Source organism: Calidris pugnax, unplaced genomic scaffold (assembly GCF_001431845.1).
Source record: "Calidris pugnax isolate Ruff unplaced genomic scaffold, ASM143184v1 scaffold5, whole genome shotgun sequence".
NCBI classification, from domain to species: Eukaryota; Metazoa; Chordata; class Aves; order Charadriiformes; family Scolopacidae; genus Calidris; species Calidris pugnax.
The window spans coordinates 2,854,611-2,878,011 of NW_015090814.1; the positions used below are offsets into that span (position 1 = coordinate 2,854,611).

Genomic DNA, 23,401 nt, shown 5'->3' on the forward strand with positions numbered 1-23,401 from the left:
CCTTCTCTTCTCCAGACTAAAGAGTCCCAGCTCTCTCAGTCTCTCCTCATAAGGGACTCATTTTAAGGGACTTTGGCTCATTTAAGGACTCCTCATTTTAAGGGACTTTGGCTCCTTCCTCTTGAATATAGCTTTATACCTGAGATGAAGAGTCGCAGACATTTGCTCTTTCAGAATTAAACACATAGGTACATTAATTTAAGAACTAGATTAGAATAAAGTTTTCCTACAAACTGCAGGACTAAAGATTAATCTATACATTCACTCAACTGGAAAAATCTTGAGCTACTTTTTAAAGGAATGAGGGACCCAAACAGCCTCATCTCAGAACTCTTGAGGTCTTGGCTGTTGAGGCAGAAGTATTCAAATTCCTTCAGGCAGAGGAAGCCCACAAACCTCATCTTCTACATGCTTGGTATTTCTTAAGGTATTCCCCTATTCTGTGAAGCAGGAAAAGGAAAAGCACACTGCCTGATTTGCAATTAGGTATCTTCAGCAGATGTCTGCCAGACCGTCAAGCATGCAAAACAGAGGGGCAAATGCCATCTTCCTGGTATATTACAGAGAGCTTCAGTGTGTCATCTGTCTTAGAATCATAGAATGGGTTGGGTTGGAAGGGACCTTAAAGATTATCTAGCTCCAAATCCCCTGCCATGTTATGGTTTATAGGTTACCAGCCTGGAAGCAGTTTTGCTGAAAGAGCAAATCTGCACAGCATACACATGGCATGAATTCATGCATGAATTCAAGCCAAACGTTCAAGTATTGCTTCAGTGCTTGAAGTAATATTTCAAACTGAAGATGATTTTCGCTTTCTAGATGTATGAATCCAGCCTCAATCCATACAGTTTATTTTAGTTGGTAGAATGAAAGATACTGAGCTCTATATTAATATTGGTGTTCAGTATTTTAACACTCACCTGTGCATCCAAACTATTCTCTTCTGTGAAGCGCTGGGCACCAACCTCTTCTTTTTCCCATGGATCTAGGACCAGCGATTTTCTGACTTTTTTAGAAGAGTTGTGCTGCAATAAACATTTTTCAGGGAAAAATTGTAAAATATTTTTTTAAAGCAGTTATTTCCTATTTAAATTTATTATTGTAATGTTACCTCCTGCTTGCAGCCTTTATACACAGTATCGTCTTCCTCCTTGAGAAATATGTCTGTTCCAGTTTCCTCTTTCAAAACTTCCCTAATGTCTTCCTCCAAGAAGGCAAGTGGTTGTGACTAAGTTAATTAAAATCGGAGGAGAAAATACAGGAAGTCTATTAGTTGCTAGTTTTTACCACATTCTACTTTCAGCTAAAGTAGTCCAGAAAAGAGATCTTGCAAAATACAGCAATAGCTAAAAGGATTTAAGCTGTTGTAATTAACAGCTACAGAAGATTTCAAAGCTATGCAGATTTTTAAATTCATTTTACTCTTCATTATTTTAGCCACATAAAACATATATACACACACAGTGCCTCAAAAAATGCAAGGTAGTATTGAAGAAGACATGCAAACTACTTGTTTGCATTTATTAGCAATGGTTACTCACTGACAAAAGGAATAAAAACACTTTATATATACTAAACACATACGTAGATGCGTATATGTATATATAGGTGCATAAAACATACTCAAAAACTGCACTAGAAAAGTATGACTGTTGTTGGGAAAGAAATTTATATCAATCTTAACACGAATCTTTGAATAAGACATTGATAGTCCTAAGTACAGTACAGAATTTCACAGAAGCCATACAGATGGCTCCTTTGTGTACCAAGAGAAGAAGAATTCCCTTAAGCCCCCAAAATTTGATTTTGAACAGGAGGTTAATAGTGGACAGAAACAGGAATGCCAAACCACTCCATTTGCATAGTGAGAGACTGTGAATCTATAGGGTAACACAGATGGTGCCAAGCCCCGTGGCAAAGTCTGAGCTACCTTCTGTGTTTGCAGAAAAGAAGTAGTCAATATATATTGGCTGGAATTTTTTCAGAACTTGAAAAAGCATATGTCTACTGAATTCCAAAAGTTATTATGCATTAACATACCTTAGCTAGGCTAGGAAGAGAGGAAAAATTGAATTCATTTGGAACCAACAAACAAATAAATAAAAAGTAACATTATCTACACTCAACAAAAAGAAGAGTCTTCTGTGACAGCCAGATGAATCAGAGGAATCATGAATTGCTACATTAAGACTTTGGGGTTTAGGATGAAGAAAATTGTAGACGTCACTCAAGTAAGCCCCTAGGAAGGAAAAATCCTTTCCAAACCTCTTCCCATCAAAAAAATTCTCAGAATCCTAGCATGCTGTGGTAAACATCTGGTTTCAGTCCTAGCACTGCAGAGGAACCAAAACCAGAAAACAACTCAGCTCGTACATAGTCCAGAGGATTCAAAGATAATGCAGCTTTTCAAGTGAAAGTTGCTTAAAATAAATAACACCGTCAGTCACATTCATCTGCACCAGTTTGCTCTTTCTAGATTATCCAGTTGGAGGACCCACACCCATTCACTATCTCACTTAGAAATTTCCTTCTGAAAAAAAGAAAACGCTATAGCATTGAAATCAAAATCTCAGCCAATGATGTTACCACCTCCTAAGAGGCACAGTGTTAGCAAGGCTACACAAATTTAAAACAACTCAAAAAAGCGGGACCAATTTAAGATTACTACAGATCATAGGATGATATGTACCAAATACCACTCAAAAAGACAACCTTTCCATACTGCACTGAAGGATATGAGTCACTGAAACAGCACTGTCAGAAAGTGCTTTCTAAGATCATGCTGAAGCTTGCAATGTCTCAAAATCAAGAGGACTTTTAGGCGTTAACAAAGAAGAAAATAAGCAATGTCACCACATACCGTAAGTTTGAGGGGACCATATTTTTTTTCCTGAGCAGCCAAAGCATTTTTAAAAGGAGTTGGAGTCCTCGGTGTTGAACCCAAAAGAGATCTTCGAATTGTGGGAGTTCTAAAACTATTCAAGCATAGAAAAGTGCTCATACATGCATTTTAATATTTTACTTTATCAACAGTTATGTAACGTAATGAATCTAAGAAACATCTTAAAATACCTTCATTTACACAACAGACATCACCACCATGAATCTGAAATACTAAGATCACCACAGCATTATCCCAGGTATATTAAACTATAATTGGATTTTGTTTGGTATTTTTAGAAAAGGAAAAATTTTAACTGAGTACAAGTCACTTTCTGTGACGTTAAAATCAGGAAGCCAGTTTGTTTGTACACAAGTATTTAAGCGTTAGGTGGTTTAATATAGGTAGATTAATTTCTCAATGGTTAGAAAAACTTGTTTGAGGAACACCACCAGATGTTTAACGTAATAATCTTACCCCACATTTTCCTTTTGATCTTTTGGTGTCATTTCCTTGTGTAGAGGAGTCGTAATAAGAACTTTCTGCCCACAGATTGGAGTCGATGTAAATGGAGGATTTTCAAGGTTAAATTGTTCGTTTCCAGAGCAAGTGTTGAAAAACTATAGTGCAAGAGAGGGAAAAAAACCATAAACAACCTTAAAGGGCAAAACTTCACCACTGTACTGAGCAGTAAAAAAAATTATATGTATATATCTGAAGGGTTTTCACTGACAAACCCCAATAAACTATTCTTGATTATACTCCAAGACATTTGTGATATATTTGTCCTTGAAACCTTGTTTTTCTCTTTAAAATCCCTATTGCTTAATTAGGTCACAGAGACAATAGGTCTCTATCAACAATTATTTGCATGAGAAAGTGTGAGCTGAGACATAAGTCCCCGGGCTGCTCCCCTCCCCCCTAGTTAGCCTTCAAAACAGAGGAAACAGGTTATTTAACCATTTCTTTTTAATATATCTGCCCTTATGCAGATGTTATAGGAAGTTTTTGGACATATTTGTTTAGGATACAATGTATGACTAGGGAAGAAAGTATTTGTAATTTATATTGCACCCACTGCAGTCTTCGTAGCTTAGCAATATTTAAAAATAAACTCACCTGTGATGGAGAAAATGGTAGTGTTTTCACTGGTGTATGCTTTAGTGCAACATTGATGGCATCATTACACAAGCCATCGTTCAGTTCGTTAACTGGTGATTGCCCAACACGCAATCTCTTTTTCTTTCTTAGGATAGAAGGTGGAGTGCTGAATTTAGTGACGTTTGGTGTTGTTGGGAAAACTGCTTCTTCCTCCCCACCGGTGCTACTGTGTTTTTTGCCATCAAGCACGACGCTGACGTTATACTGGCACTCAGCAGTCCCTTCGTTGTGTTGAATCCGCATGAGTTTTACTGGAGCTGGCTTGACAGGAGATGCTACAGCCTCCGAGAGCTCAAAACTGGTGACATCACTCCATGCTACAGGATCCTGTGAGGCAAGGTGAAAAAACACTCAAACACTAGAAGGCTTATCCGAGATTATTTCACAACATCCAAGCCAATCTAACAGCTCTCTACCTCCAAAAGCTATATATGGAATTAGTTACTGTATCCTGATATGGAGTCCTCAACACAGGAAGAACATGGATCTGTTGGAAGGGGTCCAGAGGGGCCACAGATGAGAGGGCTGGAGCACCTCTCCTATGAGGACAGGCTGAGAGAGTTGGGGTTGTTCAGCCTGGAGAAGAGAAGGTTCCAGCAAGATTTTCTAATGGCCTTCCAGTCCTTAAAGGGGCTCCAGAGGAGATAGGGAGGGACTCTTGATCAGGGAGTGAAGCCATAGGACAAGGGGGAATGGTTTTAAACTGAAAGAGGGGAGATTTAGATGAGATCTTTGGAAGAAATTCTTTGCTGTGAGGGTGGTGAGACACTGGAAGAGGTTGCCCAGAGAAGCTGTGGCTGCCCCATCCCTGGAGGGCTTCAAGGCCAGGCTGGATGGGGCTTGGAGCAACCTGGTCTGGTGGGAGGTGTCCCTGCCCAGGGCAGGGGGGTGGAACTTGATGATCTTTAAGGTCCCTTCCAACCCAAACCATTCTATGATTCTCCCTGTATCTTTCACACAGTCCTAAAAACCAATATTTTAAAAGACAATTCTTTTAAAACAGGCAATCAAACAAATCACTCCATATGGGTAACTACCAATATGGGTGAAACTACAGACAAGTACAACATAAGGTAATTTCAAGAGTATTTTGTACACATTGCATAAGTTAACGTTCCTAAATAAACAATTTTGGAGAATAAATAGAGACTTACAGATTCAATAAGCTCTAGCGTCTCTGCAAATTCTGGGATGGTTTGTAGAGATGACAACATTGTGTTTGCCTCCACAGCCAAATACCTCGGGGGTGAACTCTGCTGAACGGGTGTGACGTGGGTCTCATCCACGCTGTAGAACTCACTCGTTTGCTCCCCGAGGCTATTTAGTGTATTAGACACACAATCTTCCGTGACAAAACTTCCAGACCAACAAGGCAAGTTGCCAGCTTGCTAAAAGGTATGAAGAAACACGTTAATCTTTTTTACCTTAGAAATTGAAAAGAGTTGATTATGTGACCGCAGGGAGGGAAAAAAAAAATTAGTATGTGGAAAGATTGAGTGTAACTATTAATTTCCTGCTTTTTCAAACACTAATTATCTGTTTGCATTAATGCAGTTAGTCTTCTCCTTACATTAACATACTCAACATTCTCAAGTTGTGTAAGATTTTTATCTCACCTCTCATTCATATCTATTTCCAGAGCAAGTGTTGAAAAACTGAAGTGCAAGAGAGGGAAAAAAAAACCATAAGCAACCTTAAAGGGCAAAACTTCACCACTGTACTGAGCAGTAAAAAAAATTATATGTATATATCTGAAGGGTTTTCACTGACAAACCCCAATAAATTATTCTTGATTATAATCCAAGACATTTGTGATATATTTGTCCCTGAAACCTTGTTTTTCTCTTTAAAAATCCCTATTGCTTAATTAGGTCACAGAGACAATAGGTCTCTATCAACAATTATTTGCATGAGAAAGTGTGAGCTGAGACATAAGTCCCCGGGCTGCTCCCCTCCCCCCTAGTTAGCCTTCAAAACAGAGGAAACAGGTTATTTAACCATTTCTTTTTAATATATCTGCCCTTATGCAGATGTTATAGGAAGTTTTTGGACATATTTGTTTAGGATACAATGTATGACTAGGGAAGAAAGTATTTGTAATTTATATTGCACCCACTGCAGTCTTCATAGCTTAGCAATATTTAAAAATAAACTCACCTGTGATGGAGAAAATGGTAGTGTTTTCACTGGTGTATGCTTTAGTGCAACGTTGATGGCATCATTACACAAGCCATCGTTCAGTTCGTTAACTGGTGATTGCCCAACACGCAATCTCTTTTTCTTTCTTAGGATAGAAGGTGGAGTGCTGAATTTAGTGACGTTTGGTGTTGTTGGGAAAACTGCTTCTTCCTCCCCACTGGTGCTACTGTGTTTTTTGCCATCAAGCACGACGCTGACGTTATACTGGCACTCAGCAGTCCCTTCGTTGTGTTGAATCCGCATGAGTTTTACTGGAGCTGGCTTGACAGGAGATGCTACAGCCTCCGAGAGCTCAAAACTGGTGACATCACTCCATGCTACAGGATCCTGTGAGGCAAGGTGAAAAAACACTCAAACACTAGAAGGCTTATCCGAGATTATTTCACAACATCCAAGCCAATCTAACAGCTCTCTACCTCCAAAAGCTATATATGGAATTAGTTACTGTATCCTGATATGGAGTCCTCAACACAGGAAGAACATGGATCTGTTGGAAGGGGTCCAGAGGGGCCACAGATGAGAGGGCTGGAGCACCTCTACTACGAGGACAGGTGGAGAGAGTTGGGGTTGTTCAGCCTGGAGAAGAGAAGGTTCCAGCAAGATTTTCTAATGGCCTTCCAGTCCTTAAAGGGGCTCCAGAGGTTTTCTAACGGCCTTCCAGTCCTTAAAGGGGCTCCAGAGGAGATAGGGAGGGACTCTGGATCAGGGAGTGAAGCCATAGGATGAGGGGGAATGGTTTTAAACTGAAAGAGGGGAGATTGAGATGAGATCTCAGGAAGAAATTCTTTGCTGTGAGGGTGGTGAGACACTGGAAGAGGTTGCCCAGAGAAGCTGTGGCTGCCCCATCCCTGGAGGGGTTCAAGGCCAGGCTGGATGGGGCTTGGAGCAACCTGGTCTGGTGGGAGGTGTCCCTGCCCAGGGCAGGGCGGTTGGAACTTGATGGTTTTTAAGGTCCCTTCCAACCCAAACCATTCTATGATTCTCCCTGTATCTTTCACACAGTCCTAAAAACCAATATTTTAAAAGACAATTCTTTTAAAACAGGCAATCAAACAAATCACTCCATATGGGTAACTACCAATATGGGTGAAACTACAGACAAGTACAACATAAGGTAATTTCAAGAGTATTTTATACACATTGCATTAGTTAATGTTCCTAAATAAACAGTTTTTGAGAATAAATAGAGACTTACAGATTCAATAAGCTCTAGCGTCTCTGCAAATTCTGGGATGGTTTGTAGAGATGACAACATTGTGTTTGCCTCCACAGCCAAATACCTCGGGGGTGAACTCTGCTGAACGGGTGTGACGTGGGTCTCATCCACGCTGTAGAACTCACTCGTTTGCTCCCCGAGGCTATTTAGTGTATTAGACACACAATCTTCCGTGACAAAACTTCCAGACCAACAAGGCAAGTTGCCAGCTTGCTAAAAGGTATGAAGAAACACATTAATCTTTTTTACCTTAGAAATTGAAAAGAGTTGATTATGTGACCGCAGGGAGGGAAAAAAAAAATTAGTATGTGGAAAGATTGAGTGTAACTATTAATTTCCTGCTTTTTCAAACACTAATTATCTGTTTGCATTAATGCAGTTAGTCTTCTCCTTACATTAACATACTCCACATTCTCAAGTTGTGTAAGATTTTTATCTCACCTCTCATTCATATCTTATACATGCTTATAACTTAGATAATTATGGGTTGTATTGGAAGCCATCTCTGATGCAACTTTCCTGTGTTCCTGAACATCAGTATTTTTATGAAGTCATTTTCACTACACAGCACAGGTACTTTTTAAGATTAGAAACTTTTTCTAGAATGTGAAATACTTGTTTGATCCGATTTTTTTTTTAAAGCTGATTCTGGACTGATAGTTCACTTAACTTCTGAACAGGATTTTAATTTTAATGGAAGTCTAGAAGCCTTTCTCTTCGAAAAGATGATCGATATTGCTGATCTACAGAACTGAATGGCAACATTATCAACAAGTATGCTACCTCATGAAGAGGATTAAAATCTTGGCTCTTAGGAACAACTGTCAAATTACAAGTAATTTTTCTGCTCTTTTCACAGTTTAGAAAAACTGTACTAAACATAATTTTCCTCAATTGTAATACACAGGCTTTGTTTTACAACCCAACAGCCACAGGTTTCATTTTAGAAGGTTGGGTGAAAAAACACCACACAAAACCAAACACCCATTAACAAATTGCTAAGGATTAATCTCAGTAAAGCACATTCAAATATTTACATAAATTTACAGTCCTTACAGAAGACACTTGTTTTCTTCTGATTTCATTCTCTGCTGACATAAGTAGCAATTCAAGTTCCTTTATTTTCTTTTCTTTATCAGGATCATCATCAATGAATGACGGCTGAAAAATTGAAGATAGAAGACGTTACTATTTTCCACCTCCTCCATCCCTCCAATGTGAAATACTTGTTTGATCCGATATTTTTTTTAAGGCTGATTCTGCACTGATAGTTCACTTAACTTCTGAACAGGATTTTAATTTTAATGGAAGTCTAGAAGCCTTTCTCTTTGAAAAGATGATCAATATTGCTGATCTATAGAACTGAATGGTGACATTATCAACAAGTATGCTACCTCATGAAGAGGATTAAAATCTTGGCTCTTAGGAACAACTGTCAAATTACAAGTCATTTTTCTGCTGTTTTCACAGTTTAGAAAAATTGCACTAAACGTAATTTGCCTCAATTGTAGTACATAGGCTTTGTTTTACAACCCAACAGCTACAGGTTTCATTTTAGAAGGTTGGGTGAAAAAACACCACACAAAACCAAACACCCATTAACAAATTGCTAAGGATTAATCTCAGTAAAGCACATTCAAATATTTACATAAATTTACAGTCCTTACAGAAGACACTTGTTTTCTTCTGATTTCATTCTCTGCTGACATAAGTAGCAATTCAAGTTCCTTTATTTTCTTTTCTTTATCAGGATCATCATCAATGAATGACGGCTGAAAAATTGAAGATAGAAGACGTTACTATTTTCCACCTCCTCCATCCCTCCCCAGTAAAGATTCTACATTGTAATGCAGCTACATTTTTAACAGAAATCCACAGGTAGTGGGAAGAAAGTTGGTCAAGCTGTATCACATTTGGAACACAACAGTTACTTGCAAGCCAAACTACTCCACCAATTACCAGGAAAGAGATCTGATGTTCAGGTGGGATATAAACTAATATTTTAACAGGTTTCCAATATGGCCTGTAAATGCTCAGTACACTCTAGCACTTTTTAACCAAAAGTCACCCAGTTCTATACTTCATAGAAGCAATGACATAAGCACCTTGGTAGATGTGTTTGTTTCTAGAGTTCTGAGGTGTTTATCCTCACTAAGTGTGCAAAAAACTGTTTCGAATCAGCATTTGCTGACAGAGCGTCTACACAAGCAATCCTGCCACTACTATCCAAAAAGAAAATAAACTAATTGCTTTTGGTTGGTTGGTTTATTTTTAACCTCCTTAAAACTTTCTACTATTGCTATAAATATAGATAAGCGAGGATATACGCCATGGGTTTCGTAACTAGTTATACCCCCCAGTTTAGGGAGGATTTCAAGGAAAAGAAAGTATCTTATATTTTTCTGTAGAGGGCAATCCAGAGTGTTAAAGGCTGTATGAGGTTTTGTTATAATTTGTATTCTTATACTGAGATCAGGGAAGAAAATGCAACATGAAACAGATGATCTGCAAAAGGCCTCTAACACAGCTGGCACAAACAAAATATGTATTATTCCCTGTGTCAAAATAATTTTTCTGTACTAATTTCAAACACACAAAAATTCTTCCAGGTAGTCATATCGTAAAGCAAGATCTACCTTCAGTCTGCAACACATGAGGAATTTCAGATATATTCTAAGTGAGCCCAAAGAAGCAAAAGGAAATAAATGTACTTGATTTGTTTTATTTGTTTTGAAGTTTCTCAATACTTGAGAATATACTTAAATGCTGCAAAAGAGCATCTTCAACTGACTGACAGTTTATCAGTTCATTATTTCTTATTTTTACTAAAACCTAATAAGAACAAAAAAGTTTAAGTCACAATAAGTTATTTGAACTGAGTCTTCCAGATAGGGTTATATATATTATGTATATAAAGTAGGAAAATCTCTTGAAATCTCTCAGAAACTAGGTAATACTAACAGATTATAATTTTAACCTAAAGATTTAATTAGCAGACTATTTTTAAGCCACACTTCTGTCAGAAACAAGCCCAACTGTTGTGTTTCTGGGATGTATAAAGACAGATCCATTTTACCTACCTAGAACTACTAACTAAGCTTGCAAGGCTACTCACAGGGGAACGCTTACATAAATTCAGGTGAACGATAAAGACTTCAAGACTTTTTGAAGTTACAGGTTTTTAAACTCTTCATTTTACAGCATAATACACATTACATTCTCTTCCTTTACAATGCCCATTAACAAGTTACCTGAACTAAGTTGGAAGGAGCTGAAGCATGTTCTAGACAGCTGCCTTCTGGTGAGGCATACTGGTACGCTTGAATCTAAAAAGACACAAGTCATTTTACAAAACCTAAAGAGAAGGAGGCTATAAAATTATCTCTAGTATTCACTGTACAGAAACTCTTTATTATGGCTTACAAATCTTGAGTTACCATAATATCACAAAAAAAAACAACCCCAGATCTCCATTCTTTCAGATTTGTTTCTTGTTCCAAACCCAACAAAGTATTTGAAACTGGAAAATACTAATTATTCCGGACTTTGAACTTACATGTGTCTGAACAGGTACGTAAAATTGATTCTGAGTGTGCAAGTGCTCCATAGTCAGACAAGGCTGGGGCTGAAGTTTGGATGAACTAGCTCTTTCAGACTTTATACCATCTTGTAAATATCCTTCCTGTTCCACTTTTCTTCGCATCGTTGAATTCCAGTGATTTTTAATCGAATTATCGGTCCTAAAATGAGAGTGTACAATAGTGACTGGTTTCCACATGTCAAAGTTTAATATATGGCATAATTTATAATGTTTGTACATTAGGTTAATTCGAAGCCATAAATCCAGAAAGTTCCAGCAGCTGGGATGTTAAGTTCTGTTATCAGTGGGGGTTTGGCAGAGTGACTAGAAAACTCCTCTTTCCAAAACTTCCTTCTACTCAACTTTAAATCTGCAGGAAATTAAAAGTAGCAAGAGAAAAAGCCTCGGCTCTGGCTGTTATCATGGGTGAGAGCCTTTTTTCTTGGCTACTTGGAACAACCATGTGTTCCCTGTCACTACATTATTTACCCTCTGCTACAACTTTGCAGAACATGAAGCTAAGGCAATCACCCTGCTGTCCCACAGCATGAGGGCACCGTGGCTGGTGTTGGCCACTGGAAGATCTCCCTTCTAAAGAAATGCCAGCCTGCATTCCCAGCTCTGGGTTTTGTGGGCAGCTTTGTGGAAGAACATCCCCCTGCATCTTGCTGCCCTTGCTCCTGCATGGGGAAAGCAGGCATGGCAGAAGTGGCAGAAGTCAATCCCTTTGGAAAGAAAAAGCCTGCAGTTTGACAAACAGGCTAAAAATCACTTTTAACACTAGACGAGCATTAAGGCAAGAGTGGAGTATGAAGGCAGTACAGTCTGAAATACTGGCAACATTATTACTAGCCTTAGAAAGAGGTAAAATAAAAATTGCTTTAAGCCCCATTCTTGATTTAAGCCTAACTCCCAAGAAGTAGTCCCTTTTTCATCCCACTAGTGTCTCTGTCCTTACAAACTCATCTTCCTTCTCTGAAATTCTATGAAGATGCAATCCATTCCCTTCCCATTCCTTCAAAGGATTTCCTGTGATTCATGGATGGTATAGTTAATCAAAATGTCAAATTTTTAAACACACAACTCTAGGGACTCATTTTTCCAACACAACAAGTGCTGACATTCCTTAGGCACTCCTAGACAATCACCTCTCTTCAGAGAGAACACTGAATTCAGAGAGGGACAACTTAACATTGAATTGTAATTTACAGTAGAAGGTAAAAAAAAAAAATAATTTCATTAAACTCTTTACACACTAAGATTTTGCTTTCCACAAGCATATAATTTGGCAATCACATTTGAAAGAAAAATAAGAACAATGCAGACAATTAATTCTTAACTTAGAGACTACATGGGAATAAGGAGAACAATGCACACAATTAATTCTTAACTTAGAGACTACATGGTAACCAACTGGCTTTGCAGTGCACGACGCCTAAGCCTGGACTCATGAAGGTTACCAAGATCCTCTTTTTTGAGTGTCCTGTTTAACAAGAAGTGTTCCACAAAAAGAAAATTAAAAAAAAAAAAAAAGCATTCCACAAAAATAAAATTTAAAAAAAAAAAGAATTTCTGATCTTAAACCAGAAAAAAAGCCACCCCAAATGCGTATTAATGAAGGCACTTTGATATCAAGTCAAAGGATGTTAATGCATTCTTCCACTGTTACTTAGAGTGAAAGTTTTTTCCATGTGAACAGGAGGATCTTTGAAGGAACTTACAGAACGTTAGATGTCTTTTTATTGCTTTTATGGCTTTTTAAGAATACATAATCCAATGCAAAAGATCAAAAGTGTCAATAACTATCAAGATCAAAATGTTGTCATGTAGGTTTCAACAGATGCTCTCTGACTAACAAATTATACTAGAGTTGTGCCATGACTCTAGTATTCCAATATTCCAATATTTAACATAGAGTTGAAAAGCACCTTCCAGGAAGCAGCTTTGCTATTTCAGCCCATCGGTTTCCCAAACGCTTGTGAGCTTCATAGATTATTCTGTCCTCTTCTTCTGTCCACGAAGACTTTTTTACCTCCGGATTGAGATGATTATGCCATCTCTCTCTGCATTGTTTGCCTATTCTTCCTTTCAGGTGCTTTGCAATTAGAGACCAGCGCTTTGGACCATACTTCTGAACTAATTCAATAACCTGGAACACAGATGAAAACACATAATTCCAAACCCTAATTTTCCTAATCAAGGACTGATAACACTGATAAATTCACATTTTGGAATAGGATTATAATAGTCACATTGATAAGATACTGGGCCTAAGGAGGCAGACAGTGACTTGGGGTGTTAAACTGATATTTTGAAAAATACCTTTTAACTTCAAACTCACTGTGTTTAGAATATAAGTATATACTGATGAAAACACTGATTTGGAAGTTTCCTTTCTGTCACCCACCACATAAGCTGACATTAGGAAAGACCAAAAAAAGAAGCTGGTAAGGATCTGGTTTGACTTTTTTCAACAAAATATGTATGGAAAAAACCCCACACCTCTACTCCCAACTTTCACCCCATTTCTGTGTGGTTTTACGCATTAGAAGCTTTTTCTTAAAAGACTCATGAGAATTTAAAAAAAAAAAATAGCTTAGGAAGACCGTATTCCCAAGTTGACAAATACCAATTTTAAACATCTTAAAACAATTTTAAATACTGGTGACTTGGGGTGTTAAACTGATTTTTTGAAAAATACTTTTTAACTTCAAATTCTGTGTTTAGAATATAAGTATACACTGATAAAAACATTAATTTGGAAGTTTCCTTTCTGTCACCCATTACATAAGATGACATCAGGAAAGACCAAAGAAAGAAGCTGGTAGAGATCCTTGGTTTGCCTTTTTTCAACAACATACATATGGAAAAAAAACCACACCTCTACTCCCAACTTTCACCCCATTTCTGTGTGGTTTTACGCATTAGAAGCTTTTTCTTAAAAGACTCATGAGAATTTAAAAAAAAAAAATAGCTTAGGAAGACCGTATTCCCAAGTTGACAAATACCAATTTTAAACATCTTAAAACAATTTTAAATACTGGGAATTAGCAGTCAATTTGAATAGTGCATGTGAAAGCTATATGTGCACCTCCCTAAGAGTAGGGAGGCCCTGAGGTGCTGGCACTGGTTTTGCAGGCAAAAAGCTGCAGTGTGGATTAACAGAGATAGGGGAAAGGAGACTAAACCACCATTGGTAGCTTCTTTAACAGTAGACTATAAATTGATTTCCCTTATTCCCAACCCCTTTAAGTCTGGTGGGTTTGAGGAACAAAAGATGTAAATGAGACCTTTGATCTTTAGTGCTCTAAAGAGATCTCCTCTACTTGGTAAGCTGGGGGGGTTCAGCTGGCAATCTGAGCAAGGGGGACAGACCAGACATTCCATCTACTTAAGAGCAGCTGTTTTTCCTTTTAATTCCCACACAGCATAATGTAATTGTCTATGTCACAAGATGCAATAGACATCATCTTTGCAGGGACGAAACCTCAGGAAAAGTATACACGTTCTTAGCAGTCATATGCCAATTTTATTACCATAAAATAATACAGTATCAATTAGATTTTGTTACCCTCTGATCTTCTTCTTTAGTCCAGGGACCTTTAATCAGTTCTGGGTTTAGTACCTTCTGCCATCGATGTTGGCACTGGAAGTCTGAACGATTCTGAAAGAGTTTAGAAGACCAGCGTAGCTGTTAAGTTCTTGAATACATAAAACTGTAAATATTAGCTAGCCAGAATTATTGGCTTATTTCAAATAAAAGAATTATCCAGACCTTTGTTCTAAGTATAGTAGTTAAATTCTCCTTTAATATTTCTTCAGCCATTTGCTTATAAAAACTCTTCTCCAGAAAAAAAACCAAACCAAAACCCACCACAGCCTTGCACAAGGCTCTAATCTAATTATTTCAGTGTTCTTACTTGATAATCAAAATCAGAACTTGCTCTTCTCTAAAGAAAAACCTGGCATTCTTTTTGCCCTCATTACTCCACACCTTCCCTAAACTGTATGTGATTGACAAGCTTTTGACATTATCTATAACCTATATAAGGAAAGAAATTTTTAAAGCAAATACTTTTTGTTTCAAATAAAAGAATAAGCTTTAGTTTCTAAGTCTCAAATGAATATATTCTTAGCTCTTTACTAGAGCATTAAGGAAAACAGATTTATATCAAGTTTAACTAACACATACTAATTAAACAACATTGCTTTTTCTGCTCAGGACAGATGGTGCTTTTCTGTAGCTTCACTAAGGATCTTTTGAAATATTGTTCCCAGTTATGAAAGAGAAATAAGCTTTCACTTGGCCTCCTAAAACCTGTCTGTAGGGAAGTTTGGGGCTCTCAGGATAGTTGGTCCAACCCTGAGAAAGACACAGGTAAGAGCCTGCCCCACCACAACATGGTAGTGCACCTTTTATAACGCTGGGACACGATGATTTAATCTCTTCAGTGCAAGCTGCTGGATAGCAAGTATCAATTTCAGTTTTGCTGGGCTTGTCTACCAAGTAAAGGTGTTACCATGCTAAGATAAAGTTAAACAAGTAGTTTGCAAGACCACAAAAAACCCACTCAAAACACTGGTTTTTTGCATGTTAAATTACATTGACCACAGTATCTTCAAGTCAATCACAAGTAGACACTGTGTGATTAAAACCACACCAGTTTGTTACATTATTTCCTGATGGAGACAGGCTCAATATAGAATAGCTACTCCCATTTTCAATGAAAGCAAAAAAACTGGCCTTTTAGTGTTTGCCTCCCAGCCATTTCTGAAATTATGGTGTTTGGGGAAGAAGAGCAAAACAAACGATGGGATGAAACAATAAAGTTGTTTCAGGTCTTCCTTAGCCCAAATAAATGGAAAGAGAATATAATATTCCCTCTCTTGAGAGTCACCTTTAAGCCATCTTGACTTTTTTGGGCAGAACTGAAGGAAGTTTTACTTGTGCCCAAATCAATAGTGAAATGGGGTTCTAAAAACATGGCATTTTGAGTGCTTTTACATGCTAGTAACTCAAGATACACTTTGGTTTTCCTGGGCAGCCTGCTCCAATTGACCTTTCTTGAACAGGCAGGTCAGACTAGATGATCTTGAGAGGTTCCTTCCAACCTCAACAACTCTGCAATGGGTGATCTGATCCTCTGTGCATGTTTCCCCATAATAGCTGGGGAACCTCTTTTCACGCTCAGATGGGCACAGCTGAATGACAGCTTGCTTTATCCAGATTTTGTTTTCAGCTGGAGAACTTTTTATTAAATTAAACTATTAGATCTGTTGAATACAATTCCTACTGCAGCTGCAGATCAGTACCACCAAACATTGTATTTTTAAACAGTTTAATAGAAAAGCTTTTTGATAGTATCTTTTTCTCCTCTGCTATGCACTAATTTCACCGCTTTTTGGAAGGGGATAACATATATATAAGGAATAGTGATTTGCTTATGCACCCCTTCATTTTAAGAGCTTTGAGTTCATTCCCTGATAGCTATACTTTGCCACCTGGAAAAAAAATAATCAGAAGCATCACAGTTACAAAAATACAATGAGAATGATGAAAAGTTATGGTTGTTCAGCATTTAGAATTCAGGTCTATTTTTACATAATTACACAGGAATTGCGTACAACCATATCATCCCACTCAATATTATAAGAACCACAAAGTCAAGGGGTGGGTATAATTTTTTTATTTCTAACATTTGAATATTCAATATCACTTCTAGGTGGCAATTTTCACCTTAGATTCTAGCCATGTTTTTATAGTAGGCATTTTATAACAATTAATAAGAGGAGAAAAAGACATCATCCAATCTAGGTGTAGGTATTTTCTAGCAGTGCAGCTGAGGAGTCACACGTTGGTTCAAACCTTAAATCTTTTATTCATTCCATCTGAACATTGGAACAGAACAAGAAATTTTAAGTGTCAGTAGGAAACTTCCAAGAAACTTACTAAAGTTCCATTAATAACAACTGAAGATATCATTGGGTAGAAAGATTTACATATGTTAGGGAAACAAACATCACTGTAAAAATAAAAAGCAAGCAAACAAAAACCCAACAAGCACCAAAACAAACAAACCAACCCACATCACTCCCCTTTTCCTAAGGTGTTTAAGAAATTGATCCTTCTCCTTTCAAACAATCTTTCACATGCAACCCAGTCTCCTAACTGCTTCAGGAGCAACCCATGAACTGTAGATGAAAGCACCACAAATGATGCAACCAATAGGAAGCTGGAATATATTCCAGACTGAAAACAAATATAATTTATTTTTTATTATTTCAGACCATCACTTGAGCCCCAGTCTGAGTTGATAAGGTTCTCCAAGGCCTGGTTCTCCAGTTCGATTTACAAGCATCCTTTAAAATATTTTTTACTATTATGTGTTTCTGATTTCTTTCATCTCATTTCCAAACTAGGCATGAGACCAAAGTAAATAAATATTAAAAGGGAAATTAAATGAAACAGAGAATCAACTTACTTGTAGATGACTAGCAATGAAAGCCCAATCATCTGTACCATTTTGTTCCACCAGCTTCTTTAGCCTTTCATCCTGTTAAGACAGAACCTCAGCCAATAAGTATTACAACCTATCCCAACACGATACTAAATAATAACATATTTCGTGTGCTACCAATATCAGATAGGAAAGAAACTAAAGCCAAAAAAAGCTTACCTCATCACGTGTCCATTTCACCCTGTTACATATCTTCTTCAAACCCTTCTGCTGTGGTACCTCATAGTCGTGATCCACATATTGAAGGTCATCATCTTCCTCACTGCAGAGTACAACAGAAGAAGATAGAAGAGTTTAAAATAACTCTAAAGAACTTAGTTTTTCTGACTACTTGTAGCTTTTTTCCCCAATCTGTACCTATTGTTCTAAAATGACATATGGAATTTGCATGAATGTAAGGTCTGCCTCCAGCAGTGGCCTATATCCAGCATGTCAAAGGAACAGAATTAATTTTGAATTTCAAGGCCACAAACTGGGATATGGACAGATAGTTCATTCCACATCCATACTTAAATGTGAAGCAAAAGCTGTTGTTTATGATCATGTTTTTGTAACACATTTATGAATCTTTATTTTATCTTACAAGCTCATTTGTGTAAAGTCGTTCGCCAGTCTGCAAAATACATTTCTCTTCTGCTCCATCACTCAAACAACAAACACACCAAGTCATTCAGCATCTCCTTGAGATTTTAAGTGGGCTCCTGCCTTGACTCCATCACTCAAACAACAAACACACTAAGACTGCCAAGTCATTCAGCATCACCTTGAGATTTTAAGTGGGCTCCTGCCTTGAATAGAAGCCTTGCCTCAATGTTACAGGAATTAGATACAAATCTTTAAAGAGGGAGATGTTTCAGCCAGAAAGAGCTACAGTATCAGCGCTGACCCTCTAAATTAGGAGTCAGGGAGGTCACCTCTGTGGCTCCGTGTGGACCACGCTCCATCTGCTGGAGAAACGCCTCATTCACAGCCCGGGCAAACAAAGCCCCACAAACCGGCAGCACCGGGAAAGGTCCCGTGCAAATACCGCTGGCACTTGTGCATCCGTGACTCACGTTGGAGGGCATCAATCCAAACACAAGTGGGCATCTAGGCCTGACAACAAGACGAGCAGCTCCTCCGCATCAGGTACAGCAAAGAAGGGGCTCCCAGCAAATCACACAGCTCTAATTAAAAGCAGTTTCACGCTGCAGCCTTTTCTCTATTTTATTATGAGTATAAAGCATAATATAAATATCATGAATTCATGTTCAAAATTAAATTTATTAGTTCTGCTCAGCCTTGAAAATTACTTCTGTTTTTCAACCAAAGGCTGAAAAGCACATTCCCAGTAACGGAATTAACCTGTGCTGGTGTCTTAACAACTGATTGGATGGCAGATCTCTGCATTATTTTCCAGAACACATACTTCACCCACACCACATGCTGATCATCCTATATTTTTTATTTCCCATGAAGTATATTCTCCATGGCTAATGCAACTATACAGTCATTCAAGAAGAGCATTACTTAAAAAAATTGCTACCAACCTACATTTTTTTATTTCCCATGAAGTATATTCTCCATGGTTAATGCAAATATACGGTCAGTCAAGAAAAAATTGCTACAATACAGCATGTTCCCAGCTCTTGCAGACCCAGTGCATTTAACCCAGTTTCTACAACCTACACCGCGTCTGGATTCGCCCCACTTCACCTCATGATGCAGTAGAAATAGTTAGCAACACGTAAACATATTAAAACTTTGTGGAGCCAGTGAAATACAAAGCAGTAAGGTTCTTTACAGTATGAAAAAATAAACTGCAAACACAATGATTGTAACAGTTTTGCATTAAGTGGCTCGAGACTTAAGAAAATAGGATTGTCTGAGGGTCAACAGCAAGTTCTTTACAGTATGAAAAAGTAAACTGCAAACACGATGATTGTAAGAGTTTTGCACTAAGTGGCTCGAGACTTAAGAAAATAGGATTTAAACTCACAGGTAACTAAGAGTTTTCTTTTCCCCCTCCCACCTTTTTTTTGTGTGTGTGTCTTTTGACAGGTTCTCAACACCTTCAGGAGTGTATCTTGGTATTACCAGGAGCATATTTTGATATTATAATGCTATTTCATACCAAGGAAGCCATACAATTTACTGATAACTAAAATCTGGCCTGTGGTTAAGCTGTTTGTCAACATGACATCCTTACTCACCCACTGCACAGCAAACTGGTTCAAGAACAGGGTCTTGAGTTATATGAGAGTTCATGGGGAGTTTAAAAGAGGAAGGCTCCGTGAGAGCAGCAGTAGGAGCCAACACAGAGTGGCAGAGGCAGTGCAGAACCCTGCATCTGCAGTTCTCCAGCAGCAGGCACGTCCCACAGCCAAACTGGCCCGGCCACCAGCCACCTCCATGCACTTCAAGGGCACTAGGGCCAGCTGAGCTGGCACTAACCTCTCTTGCACCTTAAGAGCAGCAGTAGGAGGCAACGCAGTGGCAGTGCAGAACCCTGCATCTGCAGTTCTCCAGCAGCAGGCACGTCCCACAGCCAAACTGGCCCAGCCACCAACCACCTCCATGCACTTCAAGGGCACTAGGGCCAGCTGAGCTGGCACTAACCTCTCTTGCACCTTGGTTCTGCATGAAATTAAGCTTCCAATTGCAAAAACCAAGAGCAGTTTAACAAAATTAAATGTAATTCTATTTACTGCAAAACAATCATACTTTCTCCTTACTCCACACTTAGATTAAAAATCTTGAAATCACCTTTATGTAAGCTCATAGCCACAAGATATGAGAAATAATTAAGGAAAATCATCATCATCACACACTGACACCGTATTCTTCTGGGGCTACTGATCTCCAACTCAAATGTTCCTCTGCTATCCACAACCAGCTATATTTTCAGTGATGACATCAAAGCGCTCCATAGCCATGAGAGATAATACAAGCTCTGCCGAGATGAAATTATTGTTTGCAGTACCATAGATGAAAGGCTCTTAAATTAAAAAATGCCGATTAGGAGCAAACAAGAAACATTCTCCCTCTGAGCTGATTCTTGCAGACAGCTAAGTACTGACCGCTCCAGCAGGTAGCCTCTGTGAGCAAAGCCCCTTAACAAATCTTTGTTCCTCACACAACTAAGACCCCGAAGCAGCGCTTTCTTGTTTTAGTTGCAGCTTTGCAGAAAAAGAATATCAATTTACAAACCCTTTTCAAGTCAGAGAAAAACACAGAAGCGGTTTTAATACCTGTAACTTTGAAACCATCCCCCAGTTCCATGAGAACGTATGCAGTCAGGGTAAGCCCCAGATGCCATAGGTAACTCATGCACTGGTGTTACTCACTGAACATTCTTTCCTTTCTTAATCCTAATCCTTCTTTTACATTTCTTTATCACTTCTCCCAAACTGATTTTCTATTTGGGACAAGAATAACTATAGCAATAGAACAGTTCTTCCAAGACCCACCTTCTGAATACAAAGTAAAGACACACCCATTTTTCATATCAATAAAACAAAAGATGGAAGAGAACCATCTGGGGCTGCTGCTGAAGCTCTGGAGGAAAACAAACATTCCCCCTCGGGAATATTTCAGGCTGGATTACAACATCCTCAAATCAAAGAATAGTACTTAAGTAGATGTACTTAAGATATTGGAAGAAATCAGCAGGCCTGAATATTAAGAGAACAACCTCTAACCTTACGTCAGGGCTGTGCTGAAGGCACTTGGGAGGAGAAAAACAAGAAGCTCCAGCAGGGAGGGAAACAACCCGCAGGAAAAGAGACAGCGCTAAGTCTCTGCCGGGAGGCTCCGCGCCCGCAGAAAAGACGAAGGCACTGGGGAGGAGAAAAGCAAGAAGCATTGCTCCAGCAGGGAGGGAAACAACCCGCAGGAAAAGAGACAGCGCTAAGTCTCTGCCGGGAGGCTCCGCGCCCGCAGAAAAGAAGGGCACAGGAACCGCCGAGGTGAAGCTGCCACCGAGATGGTGTGAGCCAAAGCAGAGGGGCGAGAGGAGAGATTTATACCCCACCACCACCCCAGAGCTGGTGCTGGGAAGCCGGAGGGCAAGCGGACAGCCGGCCGGATACCTGTGCGGGTGCCAGGGGAGGGAGGAATAGGAGGGCGGGAGGGAAGGAGGGAGGTGGGCAGTGACAGCCGAGGCCGGGGAGGTGGAAAGGAGGCCGAGAGCAGCGCCAGCACGGCCCGGCGGCGGGAGGAGCGGGGCGGGGAGGGGGGGGGAGACTTGATCCCACAATTTTATGTGATGCAAATATGGACAAGCTACCACACATTTGCAAAGCCCTTTTACTGACATGGGGACCTCTATAGAAGAGCCACTAACTCAGCCAAAAACCTCAGAACAAACCCGTCACCAAGGCTCTGTGTGGGTTCTCCAGGAGTTGCAGCCTAAAAATCTGAGTGTCTGAGCCCATGGTTTAATTCCAAGGAGGAAACTTGGTTTTCAGAGTACCAGAGCATTTGCCTGTCTCACTGCCATCAGGATCAGCTGTTCTGAGGACAGGTGGAGAAAGGATGAATAAGGATTTCAGGACTTAGCTCTTTTCAATGTTATTTTACTCATTTCTTTGCCTTTCAGAAAAGCTCCTAACCTGAACACAGCTATGCTTACATGGCCTGTGTCTGTGTAAAGTTCAGTCGCACACCCATTAATCTTCTCCACATGTACAGATCCTCACTGTTTTGTTCTGTTTTGCTGCATTTATTTATATGTAAAGCACTAGATATTCAAATTTACCTTTGCTGTCAACCCTTCTGACTAATAAAGGTTGTATGTATGAATTGGGGCACTCCCTTTACTTTTCCCCGCTATCAACAACTTCATTCTGGTTCTCAACGGCTAGAAAAGCTGTGGAGACAGCCGTCGAAATCATGGTTTTGCACCCCAACAAGGGGCCAGCGGGGAGTCGGGGTGTCCCCAAAGGGGAACTCGGGTTGCTGCAGATGAGCCTACCTACACAGGGCAGCCAGGGGTTCAGCCATACGTTGCAAACACGTAGAATCGTCAGACGGGGACAACCGCCTTCTTTTCCTTTAAAAAATCAAGGCGGTGTTGGCAGCCGGGCAGCAGCAGCCGCGTTAAAGGCAAAGTGGTTGAAAGCGCTTTGTCTGGGAGCGAGAGGCAAAAATAATTGCGCTTCTCCTTCGAGCCGGAATCGAACCAGCGACCTAAGGATTCCCGCGGGCTTCGCCTCTACAGTCCTCCGCTCTACCAGCTGAGCTATCGAAGGGAGCTGCGTATCGGGCCCATTCCGCGCCACACAAGCTGCTCCACCGCCCCCCGCGCCCGCCGTTGAGGTTCCCCCTTTCCCCGGGAATGGCCCGGGCATCAAAGCCCCGCTGTGGGCCGGGGTCTGAAATGACAGCCGGGCCGAGTCTGACAGGGCCGGAGGGTCTCCGCCCCCACCCCCCCGGCGCCTTCCCCCGGCTACCGGCGGGTCGGTGAGGGAGGAGGTGTCCCTCAGCCCCTCACGCCCCCTCAGCCCCTCACGCCCCCTCAGCCCCTCACGCCGCCGGCCCTTCCCTCACGCCCCTCAGCTCCTCACGCTGCCGGCCCTTCCCTCTTCCCTCCCTTTCTTCCCTCCATCGAAACCTTGATGCCCGGTGTTCCCACAAAGATGAGTCTTCTCACGCCCCACTGTCCCGCTCATGGGGCGGCTCCTCTACCTGCTCCCTCGTTAGGTGAAAACAGGGCACCCCAAACATGGCACCGCGTCCCTCTCGGGGCTGCCCTCACCACCTCATGAGGTCTGAGGAGGCCTCAAAAGAAAAGGGTGCGAGCACCAGCCATAAAAATGTGGGTTGGCATTAAATAATAAGGGCAGGGGCTGTTCCTGCAGCCCAGA

The 23,401-nt window shown here is 40.0% G+C and overlaps 1 protein-coding gene and 1 non-coding gene across 2 annotated transcripts in view; both read right to left on the reverse strand.

Moving 5' to 3' along the window:
- MYBL1 (v-myb avian myeloblastosis viral oncogene homolog-like 1) overlaps positions 1–22,429 on the reverse strand; it is a 32,996-nt gene extending 10,567 nt beyond the window's left edge. The window contains exons 1-14 of the mRNA XM_014939596.1: positions 22,356–22,429; positions 17,715–17,817; positions 17,520–17,591; positions 14,609–14,701; positions 12,966–13,186; positions 11,014–11,197; positions 10,709–10,783; positions 9,125–9,229; positions 7,437–7,670; positions 6,200–6,568; positions 3,359–3,501; positions 2,861–2,975; positions 1,112–1,228; positions 921–1,025 (exon numbers count right to left, since the gene is read on the reverse strand). Of these exons, the coding sequence (XP_014795082.1) occupies positions 921–1,025; positions 1,112–1,228; positions 2,861–2,975; positions 3,359–3,501; positions 6,200–6,568; positions 7,437–7,670; positions 9,125–9,229; positions 10,709–10,783; positions 11,014–11,197; positions 12,966–13,186; positions 14,609–14,701; positions 17,520–17,591; positions 17,715–17,817; positions 22,356–22,429 (2,010 nt within the window). The remainder of the gene's footprint in view (positions 1–920; positions 1,026–1,111; positions 1,229–2,860; positions 2,976–3,358; positions 3,502–6,199; positions 6,569–7,436; positions 7,671–9,124; positions 9,230–10,708; positions 10,784–11,013; positions 11,198–12,965; positions 13,187–14,608; positions 14,702–17,519; positions 17,592–17,714; positions 17,818–22,355) is intronic.
- A 267-nt stretch (positions 22,430–22,696) lies between these two features.
- On the reverse strand, positions 22,697–22,786 carry TRNAY-GUA. The gene is given in 2 exon segments: positions 22,697–22,732; positions 22,750–22,786. It is a non-coding gene; the product is annotated as a tRNA-Tyr (tRNA).
- Positions 22,787–23,401: the final 615 nt, after the last annotated feature.